The 12690-nt window shown below is 37.1% G+C and overlaps 1 protein-coding gene across 6 annotated transcripts in view; it reads left to right on the forward strand.

Moving 5' to 3' along the window:
- Positions 1-12690, forward strand: part of sytl2a (synaptotagmin-like 2a) — a 119949-nt gene that overhangs the window by 69105 nt on the left and 38154 nt on the right. For 4 of the 6 annotated variants that reach the window (XM_061898012.1, XM_061898014.1, XM_061898017.1 and 1 more), the window contains 6 exons: positions 2384-2526; positions 2650-2804; positions 4101-4200; positions 4779-4842; positions 4924-5023; positions 6352-7698. In XM_061898012.1, coding sequence (XP_061753996.1) covers positions 2426-2526; positions 2650-2804; positions 4101-4200; positions 4779-4842; positions 4924-5023; positions 6352-7698 — 1867 coding nt within the window. In that variant the 5' untranslated portion in view covers positions 2384-2425. Of the gene's footprint in view, positions 1-2383; positions 2527-2609; positions 2805-4100; positions 4201-4778; positions 4843-4923; positions 5024-6351; positions 7699-12690 lie in introns of those variants that run through there. The other 2 variants (XM_061898016.1, XM_061898015.1) reach the window with 2 other exon arrangements.

A 12690-nucleotide genomic window follows, 5' to 3' on the forward strand; every position in this document is an offset into this window, starting at 1 on the left:
CTCCCCTTCTTCTCCACAATGTGCTTCACCGGGATGTCGAAAGTGAGCGACACCTCGTCCATGTTGGTGATGTGTTTGTCGGCAATTTTTTGTATGTACAACGCACATTTAGCAGCACTATATGCTCACTTGGGGCGTGCCTATATTGTCCTCTCTCACCTGAAACCTTCACCCTTTAACGTCTGCATGCTGTCCTCAGTCACGTTTGCCTTTCCTCCATATAAAAAGCGTGCCGGCCCAGTCACATAACATCGACAGCTTTTGGAACTCAGAACACACACAACAACCTATCTGGATTCGATAAGAAATTCGATAAAAAATCCGTTCGATAAGAGGATCCGACAGTGGGCTCACACTCAATAATTTCTTAAGGAACATCCCTACTTGTCACTTTTTCAAATCTGGACTGTCATTTTTTCATTGGCCGATTAACGCGAACACTTCCTTTTTGACATTAGGACCATGCCGTAGCATGGGAATCTTGACTGCAGTTCACTTGCTACTGATGAGCCACAAGCGAGCAGAGATGGACAAAGGAAAGTCTACCTTACGGAAATATCAGGTTCAAAGTCATGGCAAGTTGTTCTCCCCACATGAAAGGACTATTTTTTGCCTTGAGAAAAGACAACATCCCTGCAGCAAACACCTGCTGCGTGTGTCGTTCAGAGTTGGGTGGTGCTTAACTTCCGTGTTCAGATTACGATTAAGGTCCAGTGATAACATAACATTTACATTGCTACTGTGACTGATTTAGTAAGTAAAATGACCTAAAAGCTCAACAGAAATGAAAGACGATTGGCAGGATGTCGAAAGGAGACTTTTATTTATTGCAAACAGTCGATCCAACATTAAAACATGTCAAGACACTTTCTCAAACCCAAACACACACTTTTCTGCCTTCAAAATTAAAGCACTCTCCTTAATGTACGATCCTATTAGCCACCACATATAACAAAATAGAATAATATAATGTATTGTAGTGTCCAGAAGAAAACAAAGTCTAGCTTTTATGGCCAATTTTATGCTAACAACGGGCACAATTCCAGCAAGTATTTCCTCCGTGCACACAAGTCTGTCTCCGTGCTTCATTCCTCGACACACAACACTTGTCCATTCTCCGTCGACAGGGTGTGTTCACAGACCATGGAAAAAATGACCATCATAACACACCAACATACACATTAACACCAGCAGATAGTTACAGTATGAATGGCTATATACAGTTTGTTATTTGCTCACTATTGGCTAATGATGTAGCGAAATTTTGGCCTGAAAACACAAACTTTAATCACTGGAACAGTGCTCTGGAAAACCGATGTTTTGATGACGTAAGCCAGTGGTTCTCAAATGGGGGTACGCATACCCCTGGGGGTAGTTGAAGGTATGCCAAGGGGTATGTGAGATTTTTTTTTTAATATTCTAAAAATAGCAACAATTCAAACATAATTTATAAACATATTTATTGAATAATACTTCAACAAAATATGAATGTAAGTTCATAAACTGTGAAAACAAAATGCAACAATGCAATATTCAGTGTTGACAGCTAGATTTTTTGTGGACATGTTCCATAAATATTGATGTTAAAGATGTATTTTTTTGTGGAGAAATGTTTAGAATTAAGTTCATGAATCCAGATGGATCTCTATTACAATCCCCAAAGAGGGCACTTTTAGTTGATGATTACTTCTATGTGTAGAAATCTTTATTTATAATTGGATCACTTTTCACTTTTTAAACAAGTTTTTGGTTATTTTTATATCTTTTTTTTTTTCAAATAGTTCAAGAAAGACCACTACAAATGAGCAATATTTTGCACTGTTATACAATTTAATAAATCAGAAACTGATGACATAGTGCTGTATTTTACTTCTTTATCTCTTTTTTTCAACCAAAAATGCTTTGCTCTGATTAGGGGGTACTTGAACTTAAAAAATGTTCACAGGGGGTACATCACTGAAAAAAGGTTGAGAACCACTGACATAAGCTATGTGCACGGTGTTGTCTGAAGCGTAGGCAGCATGTCCGCGCTGTGGGTGAGGTTTCTGGCTGATTTAAATATTGTGTAAATAATTTTATAACATTTTCTGGTCGAGCCCTCAGTTACAGAATGAAAAATTATATATATATATATATATATATATATATATATATATATATATATATATATACATACACACATATATATGTATTTACTTATTTACTTATATATACACACACATATATATGTATTTACTTATATATACATATATATATACATATATACACACATATATATGTATTTACTTCTATATATTCACCTTGAAACTCCTTCATTTTGACTTTGAAATAACGAGAAAGTGACAACTACTTTTTGTTTTTCCCAATTAAATTTCAATTCAAGTCCAAAGCAGAGGATGAGGTTCCAGGTGATGAAACAATCAACATGATCGACCTGAGCTTCCTCACAGAGGGCGAACAGAAGACTATCCTGACTGTGTTAGAAAGAGATGCAGAGCTGAAAAAAGCTGAGGAACAGCGTGTACAGTAAGTTCATCTTTGTCATCAATTTAAAAAGCGATTTTTTTCCACCTCTTTGGAAAAGTCTGAAATGTAGGTGTAATTGGAAGACAAGTAAATGTGCACGGGAGTCTGTGTGTTTGTGTACAGAAACTTAAAGAAGACATTGAGAGGCAAGAGCCATCTCAGGTATTTGACTGGAGAATGGTTTTACGAGACGAAACTGCACCGCCATCAGGATCGCATCCATGGCTCGGATATAATCAGAGCCTCCATGAAGCACACAAGTAAACCACTTTATAATTGTAAGTTCAGTGCTGCTTAATACATGAGTGTATGAGAACGAAGTATGCTAGGACATAGGTCTTGACTGCATGATTAGTCTGAGTAACAATCACGGTTTCACGATTATTGTGCATTGATTAATTTGACAACAAAAAATTGTCATGAAATAACAGACATTCCTTGCAAATTTTTCAAATAATAACAGAACAACAGTACAAAATGATAAATACGAACAAAAGTATTAAATGAAAAATGTATAATTGTATCAATAAAGTAAGACAAATTAACTCATGTGCTATTGTCATCAAATGTCATCCATGTCTACGGATTAAATAGACATTATTTTACGATAAGCCACTACCTTTTTTCAAAGCTTTGAACCCTGCGGTTTATTCAACGGTGCGGATAATCTATGGATTTTTTTTTGGTAAGGGCTAAATTATTAAATGGATTAAGCAAACAAATCAAACAATGTACTAAAACAATGTACTTTAAGAAATTGTTCCATCTCAAAGTGTTTACAAAGTACCAGGAAGAATAGCATCTAGAAGCTTATTAAAAAAGGAGAACATCTTATTTATCTCAAAGGACGAATAAAGACATCCATTACTTTTTTGTTTTGTTTGATCATTCGTTTTCCTGCCGTGTTACAAGCATCATTCAAAAACAATTAAGGACTGTAAGCGATCATTTACAAAGTTTTTCTATGAAAATATGTAATTTCACAAAGCACCAGTATATATCTGCTGCTTATAGTGCGGTGCAAGCTAATACATGAACATTTTTTTCTTTTCTTTTCTTTTCAAATTTAGTGGGTGCCGTTTATGTACCAATGTGGCTTGTAGTCCATAAAATAAGTTTTTTTTTTTAATGCTGTGTTAATACTAACTGGAAGGAACATAGTTAGATCCAATTGTATAATGCTGATTTTATTCAATGGTATGGTCGTATTTTACACTTTCTATATTAACTTACAAGGCCTATAGTTTATTTAACACACACAGAAAGAGGCAATCTCAAACTTAGAATGGTCAAATACAAAAGGTTTCAAGACCAGACCTAAAATTCAACCAGCTAAAAGCCTTGTTTCGATGCAAATGTGCCCAAGTTTAACAGAAAAAAAAACACATAAACTTCACAACTAAGGATGTTCTTTTTCAACATCTCAGATGCATGACCCTTTATTTTCATTACATGTGTCTTGTATTCTCTTGAGTATCTGTCGATAAATAGTGAATGATATAACTAAATGTTTTGTTAAAAATGTGTATGTTTTGATTAAGGTCTTTGTTTGAAGAGATGTCTCTCTATTGTAGTGAGCGACAGCTTTCTCTGTGCAAAGAACAATGAAGAGTTTCTTCAACCTCTTCCTGCTGATCGTCAATGGCAGCCACACAGACAAATTGGTCATGCAAGGTGAGGAATTACAGTTCTGGTAACAGTTATTATATTGTTTTGGAGAACACTTTTAGCTATGCCTGATTAGACAAATATATACAATTAGTATAGTGTTAAACAGAAATATTTACAAAAAAATAAATCCCCAGTCTGGTTTGAACATTGAGTATTATAATCCAGGCTGTGTGTTTTAAGAAGTATCACATGTTTGGCTAGTCAAGTAGATTAATTGGGAGTGACTGCTGGTGAGTAGTCATGCATTTGACCGGTCCTTTGAAATCCTCAATAATCTTCTTATATGGTCAGATGTTACATGTTTTTGTCATCTTAACAATAGCAGACATCATGAAAGTCATACAAGTCTTCATGAAAGTCATACACATGTAAAATGTATTTTAAAATGTTGCACTCAATTTAAAGTAAATATATAAATACACTACATTAAACATTTGGCGAATCTGTAGCACTTGGGATGTGGTTTTGAAAAAATAAACATGTGTCTTTCTAATCAGAATAAAATATATTTTTTAGGACCCTTTATAATCCTGGAAGTTTCTGGACATGTTTTTAGATGTCCTTTTGCTTTTTTCCATTAGGTTTCAAAGCCAGAATCACCTTGAAATGCGACATAGAAAATCATCATTACAACTACTCTCAAAGGTATGTGATATGACAACATAGTAAAGGTCGTTCTGTAAACCCTTCCTAAAATAAATTAAATAGTTTTTTCTCTGTTTTCAGAAAAGGAAAAACCCATTTAACTGTGAACTCTTCACCCCTCACACTCTTGCCAGCTGCCATTTTGAGGAAGCAACTGATGAAATCAAAACTTTACACAATGGTAAGTTGTTTTTTTTATAATGAAAACAGATGGAGTGAGCAAAGGCATAAACACAGTGTTTTTATTCAAAGAGTGGGGCGGGGAGACCCGGTGCCATATTAAGGGGGGTCGTGAGAGGCAGAACGACTTCTAGTGTTTACGTCTTTATTCATGTTTGAACGAGACATAAGCCTCCAGCTAGGGAGCAACAGTGCTTGAATTAATCAACACGCTGATTAGAAAAATCTGACAAAGTATAAGAGTTTACTGTGACTACTGTAAATAATAAGGATGATTATTATAGACAATATATCATGTAAAATAATTATACGGAGCAAATGTTATTCAACAACAGGCTGGATGCAAGAAATCCGGTGTTGCGTCAATAGAATTATTTACTATATTATTCAAATAAATTGTTTTGGGGCCACATTTTCAAAATGCTAAGGACAGGTTTTATCCTAGTTTATCTTAGTTTTAGTTTTATCTTGTATATTCCGGAGAACCAGCTTCTTCTACAGTAAACGTTTGATTTTGGTCTACTTATTTTGTCAAAGTTACAGTTTTTAAGGACCTTATGCAAAAAACTATGACAGCACTCTAATGTTTTTTATGAATCTGCTCAAATGTGAGTCTCTCACAAGTTTTTTTTCTAACTGTACTTGCGGACCACCAGTTGAATAATCCAAATATTGGAAAAGAGAGGACCGAAAATGGAACCTGGAGGAACGCTACTCATGTAACTAAAAACAAGTGGAACAAATGACTACTGACTTCATCTGAAGTAAACAAGCTACAGCAACACCTTAGTTACATAAATCACATTACAAAAAAATTTTTTTAACTGCTAAAAAGCAGAGGACTTGAAGGGGTGCCTTGAGGAACGCTTCAGTTATGTAAATCACAAGTTAGGACCCCAGTGTCCATGTTTACTTGCAACGTTAACATGTCAATGCAAGGATCTGCCAGTTAGTTTACAGTGGCATTTGTTGATACTCAAATGTATCAACAAAGAGGTTTTCAAACAAATGTAATCAAATGGCAAGGCAACCATTTTAAATATTAGAATAAAGTTAAGCATTACAGGAACTGTGCGTTTAAATATTTTTCCACAATTTTCCATTGTTTAAAAGTTGTAATACATCCAATTAAATTATCTGTTTTATTCATAGTCAATGAAACATGTTTGCTGTAATTTAAATGTAATGTGTTTATTAGGCCCATAATAATATATCTGTGAAATATCTCAAATAGTCATGTGTAGAATATTGTGTAAAGCATGACACTGTAAGACACCAAAATTATTAATGGAAATTATATTGATCAAGCGGATGTTGTTTTTTCTGCAGATCCCACCAAGAACAGTGAACGGGATGATTACCTAACCTTATCAGTGCCCACACTTTCATCTGCACCTCAGCAAGACAATTCTCTCGACTTAGCCTTTGAAGAGGCTCATCATTCTCAGGTCACAGACTGGCCAGAAGAGAATGTTCTTCAACCAAGTATCATCAAATATGTCAAGTCGAATGGAGGAATCAAGCCAGTGGCAAACAGTGTTTTACCAAAGCCTCGACAGTTGCTCATTAGAAGTGCTGAGGAAAATAATGCAGAAACACAGCAGGATTTGGTGAAGACGCCTCAAATAAACCCACCTGTGAATACTTTTAGGCTACAGGTTGAAACAGCACAATCTATTATGGAAACATTTATAGCTGTCAAAGAACAAGATGAAATTCTCAAGATGAAAGACACTGCGACACTACAATTTACGGGAGAGAAGCTTAAAGACAATATTAGAACAGGTGATTCAGGACATCACCAAAACAACGTGGAGGAAAAGCCGGTTGAGGCCTCATGGAAGATAAATAATAGCATCTGCAAAAGAATATCAATGGAACAGCATGTAAATGAAGACCGTACCATGACGGTATTAGAAGTTCAACACAGTCCTCAGAATGCTCAGATATACACCATCAAGAGAAGCAAAATGGAAATATTGGTCGAGAAAACGGCCCCAAACCCTGTAGAAAATGTTGTTTCCTCCTCACAGATCGAATCTGGCATCACAGTAGATTTGGTCACAGGACAAGCATTTCCCATTCGTCCCTTCAAAATCCAAGCTCCAAAAGCAAAAGAAGTCAGGAGTAGTTTAACGAAAACTTGTCACCCTAGAGTCCTACAAAGAAAATTCCCCTCTCCCAATATATCGAGTTTGGAAGGTTCTCCCTTGAGGACGTTTGCAATAGACATTGACCCACAAACTGAAGTTGATCATAATGAGCAACCTAAAAATCCAGTGCCAAGACAGAAGAAAAATGTTTGCAGGATACAGCAGACATTCCAGAAGGATACCAAACTTACTGTGGAAAACCGTTTACAAATAGTAAAGCCAGTTACCGAAGAGGCTAACTCTCGGAATGAAAGGTCTCAACTAATAGATTTACAAAGTCTTGCCAGGTCTGCTATTCCTCAGGATTATCAGCACTACCTTGGGCCCCATGAGAAAGCCCATATCCCACCTTTTCAAAGTGATGAAGTTCCTCGAGAATCCAAGATAATCACTGTGGGATACCAAGAGGACAAAGGAGACAATCCAATTCACTCAGGATTGCGGATTATTCAAAGTAAAGATAAAACATGCAACCAGCAAATGTCAACCACATTCAAGTCTCTGTCTCTGGAAAGTTTAAGAGGTGAGTTAAAAAAAAACATTCTGTCTACATCTTTGACAATAGTTTTAAGTACATCTGATCGTGTCCGCCTTTTTATAATGTAGAATCTTTTGACACACTTTTTCGATATATAAGTGTCCAGTTTAGGTGATGTGGAAACCTACCATCAAGCAAAATATGAATGCAACACTTTTGGTTTTGCATTAATTTTTCATGAGCTTAACTCAAAAGATCCAAAAGTGTTTCTATGTATAAAAATGGCCTGTTTCTTGTCTTTGTTGCCAGAATAGTCATTCCACTTAACAGGTGAGGCATATAATCATGCTAATTAGACATGATTATTGCACAGGTGTACCTGCGCATCGGGTTGGTCAGGTTTTTGACTGTGTCCTGTAGAGTGTTGGTCCACTTCTCGTCAAGGGCTTTGCAAAGTTGTTAGATATTGAGAGGAAATGGAAACCACTGTCATATCTACTGATCCAGGGCACCCTTAACATGCTCATTGGGTCACATGTTGGTAAAGTATGTTGTACATGCAAGAATTGGGATGTTTTTGGCTTCCAGAAATTGTGTATATATCTTTGCAAAATGAGATGATCGTCGCGGATAAATGGGACAAAAATGGGCCTCAGGATTTCGTCACAATCACAGCTCATCCCATGATCAACTTTGGGCTGTATGGAAGAACCTGAACCACCGGTGCGTTAAAGAGGAGCGGTGCAAAGCATTCATTAAGGGGTAGAAGCTGGCAAAATCAGACTAATGTACATGTGGAGCACTCTAAATCATGGAGCACCTTATGAGTTCCAGCCAGGTCCCAGTGTACTGGAATGACCTTTCATAACCAAGCGCAGCTGCACTCGCTTACGCCAACCACTGGAGGGACCAGCTACGAAGATGGCCAGACATGATAAGGATTATTGCATGCTCCTTCAACAGTTGCAACACCCGTGGCATTGCGCTGTCTGATACAACTGCATATTTTGAAGTAGCCTTTTTTTGGCCAGCCTAATACACATGTGTGCAATAACAATGCCGTTCAATCCGCATTTTAATATAGGAGTGGATGGGTTATCTCAGCAAATCAAAGCTAAATATTTGCTCACTTAACAGATTAGAAATATTTGTGAAGAGAGTTTAGGAAAACAAATACCCTTTTTAGTATACTTTGAAAAAAGATTTCAATCTTTTAGTTCAGCTCATGAAAGATGGGAGTAAAAACAAAAGTGCTGCATTTGTATTTTTGTTTAGGGTTTATTGAGGTACAGAACGTAGCTGCATAGCTAGACCAAATTAAGTAAAAGCAAAGAGGTTACACAAACCGGCACTTGGTAAAAACAAAACAAAAAGACAATAAAAAGAGGGTATTAGAAGGGACTAGAAGGCACTGTAGAAAATCAAATCAAATCAAATCAACTTTATTTATAAAGCAGATTTAAAATTTACCACAGGGGTAGCCAAAGTGCTGTACAATGGACAGGTTAAAAGATAATAGAAGACCGAGCAAACAACACAACACAAACAGAACATGATAAAAAAATAGATAAATAAATAAAAACAAAAAAAACAGGATCACAGCAGGTGTACAATGGGGCGCCATTGCAGGATGGATATCACTTAGTGTTAAAAGCCAAGGAATAAAAGTGTGTTTTTAAGAGAGATTTAAAAACAGGAAGAGAGGAGACTTGTCTAACACTCAGAAGTAGGTCGTTCCAGAACTTGGGAGCAGCAGCAGCGAAAGCTCTGTCACCTCTAAGCTTCAGCCTTGTGTCAGGGACCGTCAGTAGCAGCTGATCGGCTGATCTTAGGGATCGAGTGGGGCAGTAAGGCTGAAGGAGGTCAGAGAGATCCGTTGGCGCGAAGTTGTTTAGACATTCAAAAACAAATAGAAGTTTAGAATTGATTCGATAACGCACAGGGAGCCAGTGAAGGGACGCTAATATAGGGGTGACATGCTCACGTCTGCGGGTCTGTGTTAGCAGACGAGCAGCATAGTTTTGCACGAGCTGCAGGCGGGCGAGGGAAGCCAGGCTAATCAAAGCACTATCTAAGTCAGGGGTAGGGAACCTATGGCTCTAGAGCCAGATGTGGCTCTTTTAATGACTGCACCTGGCTTTCAGATAAATTTTAGCTGAAATTGCTTAACACGATAAGTAAGGAATAATTTCGCTGGTAATCACAGTGTCAAAAATAACATTCAGAATATAAAACATTCTCATGCATTTTCATCCATCCATCCATCCATCCGGTTTCTACCGCACCTGTTCAAGAAGTCGCAGTAATGGTGAGAAGTATTTTATTTATTGTTGGTTAGCCTCAGAATAACAATGTTATTAAAATGAATAAGAATTATCATACATATCAAGACATGTTGGTCTTTCTTGAAAATACACGCATATAGTTGTATTTAGTGTTGAAAAAATATATATATAAATATATATGGCTCCCACGGAAATACTTTAAAAAATATTTCCGTGGCTCTCTCAGCCAAAAAGGTTCCCGACCCCTGATCTAAGTAGTCCAACCAAACCCCAGAGTCTAATGCTGAATGGTGTAACTCTGTATTGAAAATGCCAAATATGGTGTTGATTGATTGATTGTTTGATTGATTGAAATTTTTATTAGTAGATTGCAGAGTTCAGTACATATTACGTACAATTGACCACTAAATGGTAACACCCGAATACGTTTTTCAACTTGTTTAAAAGTTGTTAAAAGCTGTCTTCCACTGGTTTCCATCTCAAATTTTAACTAGATTGCACTCATTGAGAAGGCCCAATTTGAAAAAATGTTTGCAAAATGTAGAGGAGAAAAGGTGGAATCAATAAGAACAAGCTGTAATTGATTTTTGATGGTTATGTTGATGAGTGAACTACAGGGTCTCATTGAGACATCTTCCCTATCAACAAAAAAAAAGCTTTGCCTAAAGGGAAGGTATAGAAAGGCGATTGAGACCATTAGGCAGCAAAGTGGAAGTATGATTTCCCTGGGCATTTAATGAAGTGGCAGGAGGGTGAAAGGGAGCAATATTGCAGCCATGAGGTCTATGGGGTGAAAGCACTACTGTTCTGTTCTCCCTGAATACCTCTTTAAAGTAATGCCAATCCTTGGGTACTACTAAAAGATCAGTTTGTTCCGGTGGTGACATGTTAGCAATGGTAGAACGATTGGATGTGGAACGGAGAGATTGAGAATGACAAATGTGTATTCTAAACCAGGTAGGCCAAGGACAATGGGGGCCGCGGGTGACAAAATTACAATCTAACTCTTACAACATCAATACTGGATATTTCTGAATATGAGCCAGGAGGCACCGGTCGAGTGAGAAAACCTCTTTGGCCGCCGAAAGACAAAACAAGGATTTTATGCAAGTTAACAACATTTGAATAAATGTACCAAAAATCTAACTACCTTAGAGTCTGTAGGTGTGGTAATGCCAATAATTCCCTGCCAGGTAAAAGTACCTGACAGTTGGAAGTAGTTAAGCGAGGCTTCGAGAGTTAAAGGACCCAGGGTGCACATGCCTCCAGACTTGGGTCAAAAAGGGCACTCAAAGATGACGTGACTAGTTTGGGCTGAGTGCAAGCCAAGATGAAGGTGCAAACAGCGAGTCTGGTCGGCGGGAGCGAGACATCTTGCATGGGTTACTCACCACTGGCTGGGTCACACTTGGGTTCCATGGATATATCCTTATGAGTAGATGTTTGAAAAGTGGTGACATACAGAAGTACATTTGGAGGAAAAGGTTACACGCAGGGTCCATGCAGAGCTCTATTAGCAATTAAAATCTGTCAAAATGTTTTAGTACAGCTTTGGTAAGCTATGAAGCCGCACCGCTGGATGGATTGTCGGCGCACTAAAGCTACCGTAGTCAGACACGCTGTGCTTCATATACATTCACTGTACAAACAAACATACACGTACTGTACGTATACATTTATTGTACAAACATTCATATACACATTGTGTTCATATACAAGTACATATACATACATACGTACACTCATGCACATAATCACGTTTCATCAAACATATATCAACGTTGTTGCCCTAGAGTAAACTGGGTAACACATGGCATATTGACAAAGCTTAACCCATTGTTACTATAACAATCTACAAGATCAATATAGGTTGCCTCTCTCTCTTCCACTCCATCTTTCGGTATTCCTTTTTTAATTTTTTTTTATTATTATGTCATTTATTTCTTTTATTATCTCTCTAGCTATATTATGTATACGTATTGTTGCATTTGAACAACTGTGTTGTTGAAAATAGAGGTAAACTATTGGTATTGTTCATGATCAATAGCGCTTTTTCAATTGGTATTTGTATTGCTCCAGTTTTGGTGTAAAAATGCTCATTGTCATTACTATATAATTTATTTCACTAACTGCTTATTTGCTATCACTTTTACGATTATATTTGTACACATTGTATGTGCTGGTGTTGTTCTATTGTTGTTGTTATTGTTGTATTTGCTGTTGTTGTTTTTGTCTCTCTGTCTAACCCCCCTCTTAGCCCCACAATTTCCCCCTTTGTTTTCCTTTTTTTCCTCTTTCTATCCCCTCCTGCTCCGGCCCGGCTGCACCAAATGATAATATAAATACATTTAATAAAGTCAAATTCAAATAAGGCAACAAGAGAAGTATCCTACACTTCTCTTTTGCAAAGTAAATCTGAACAGCCGATATGGGCATCTACATCAACTATATGATTTGCCTGTGAAGCTAGACATGACAAAAAAAAAAGACACGCTGTGCTTTAACATACGGTATTATTATGGTCTGTGTAAAGACCGCAAAATGACATTATATGGCGTTTTGTTTCGCAATATTATGCAAAACCAACTGTTCTTACCTTCTGGTACCTGCTGAGGTGTTTTTTGCGAACTATATAAGTCCTGACAATTTGCGTGTATCCGCCATTGTAGTCTGTGGCGACCCAGCAGTCAGTAAGCTTCTTCTTTTTATCTATCTTCTTGTTATGGGACATTCATCATTTGCTGTTACCATT

This window comes from Nerophis ophidion, linkage group LG04 (genome assembly GCF_033978795.1).
Source record: "Nerophis ophidion isolate RoL-2023_Sa linkage group LG04, RoL_Noph_v1.0, whole genome shotgun sequence".
In the NCBI taxonomy this organism is placed as follows: domain Eukaryota; kingdom Metazoa; phylum Chordata; class Actinopteri; order Syngnathiformes; family Syngnathidae; genus Nerophis; species Nerophis ophidion.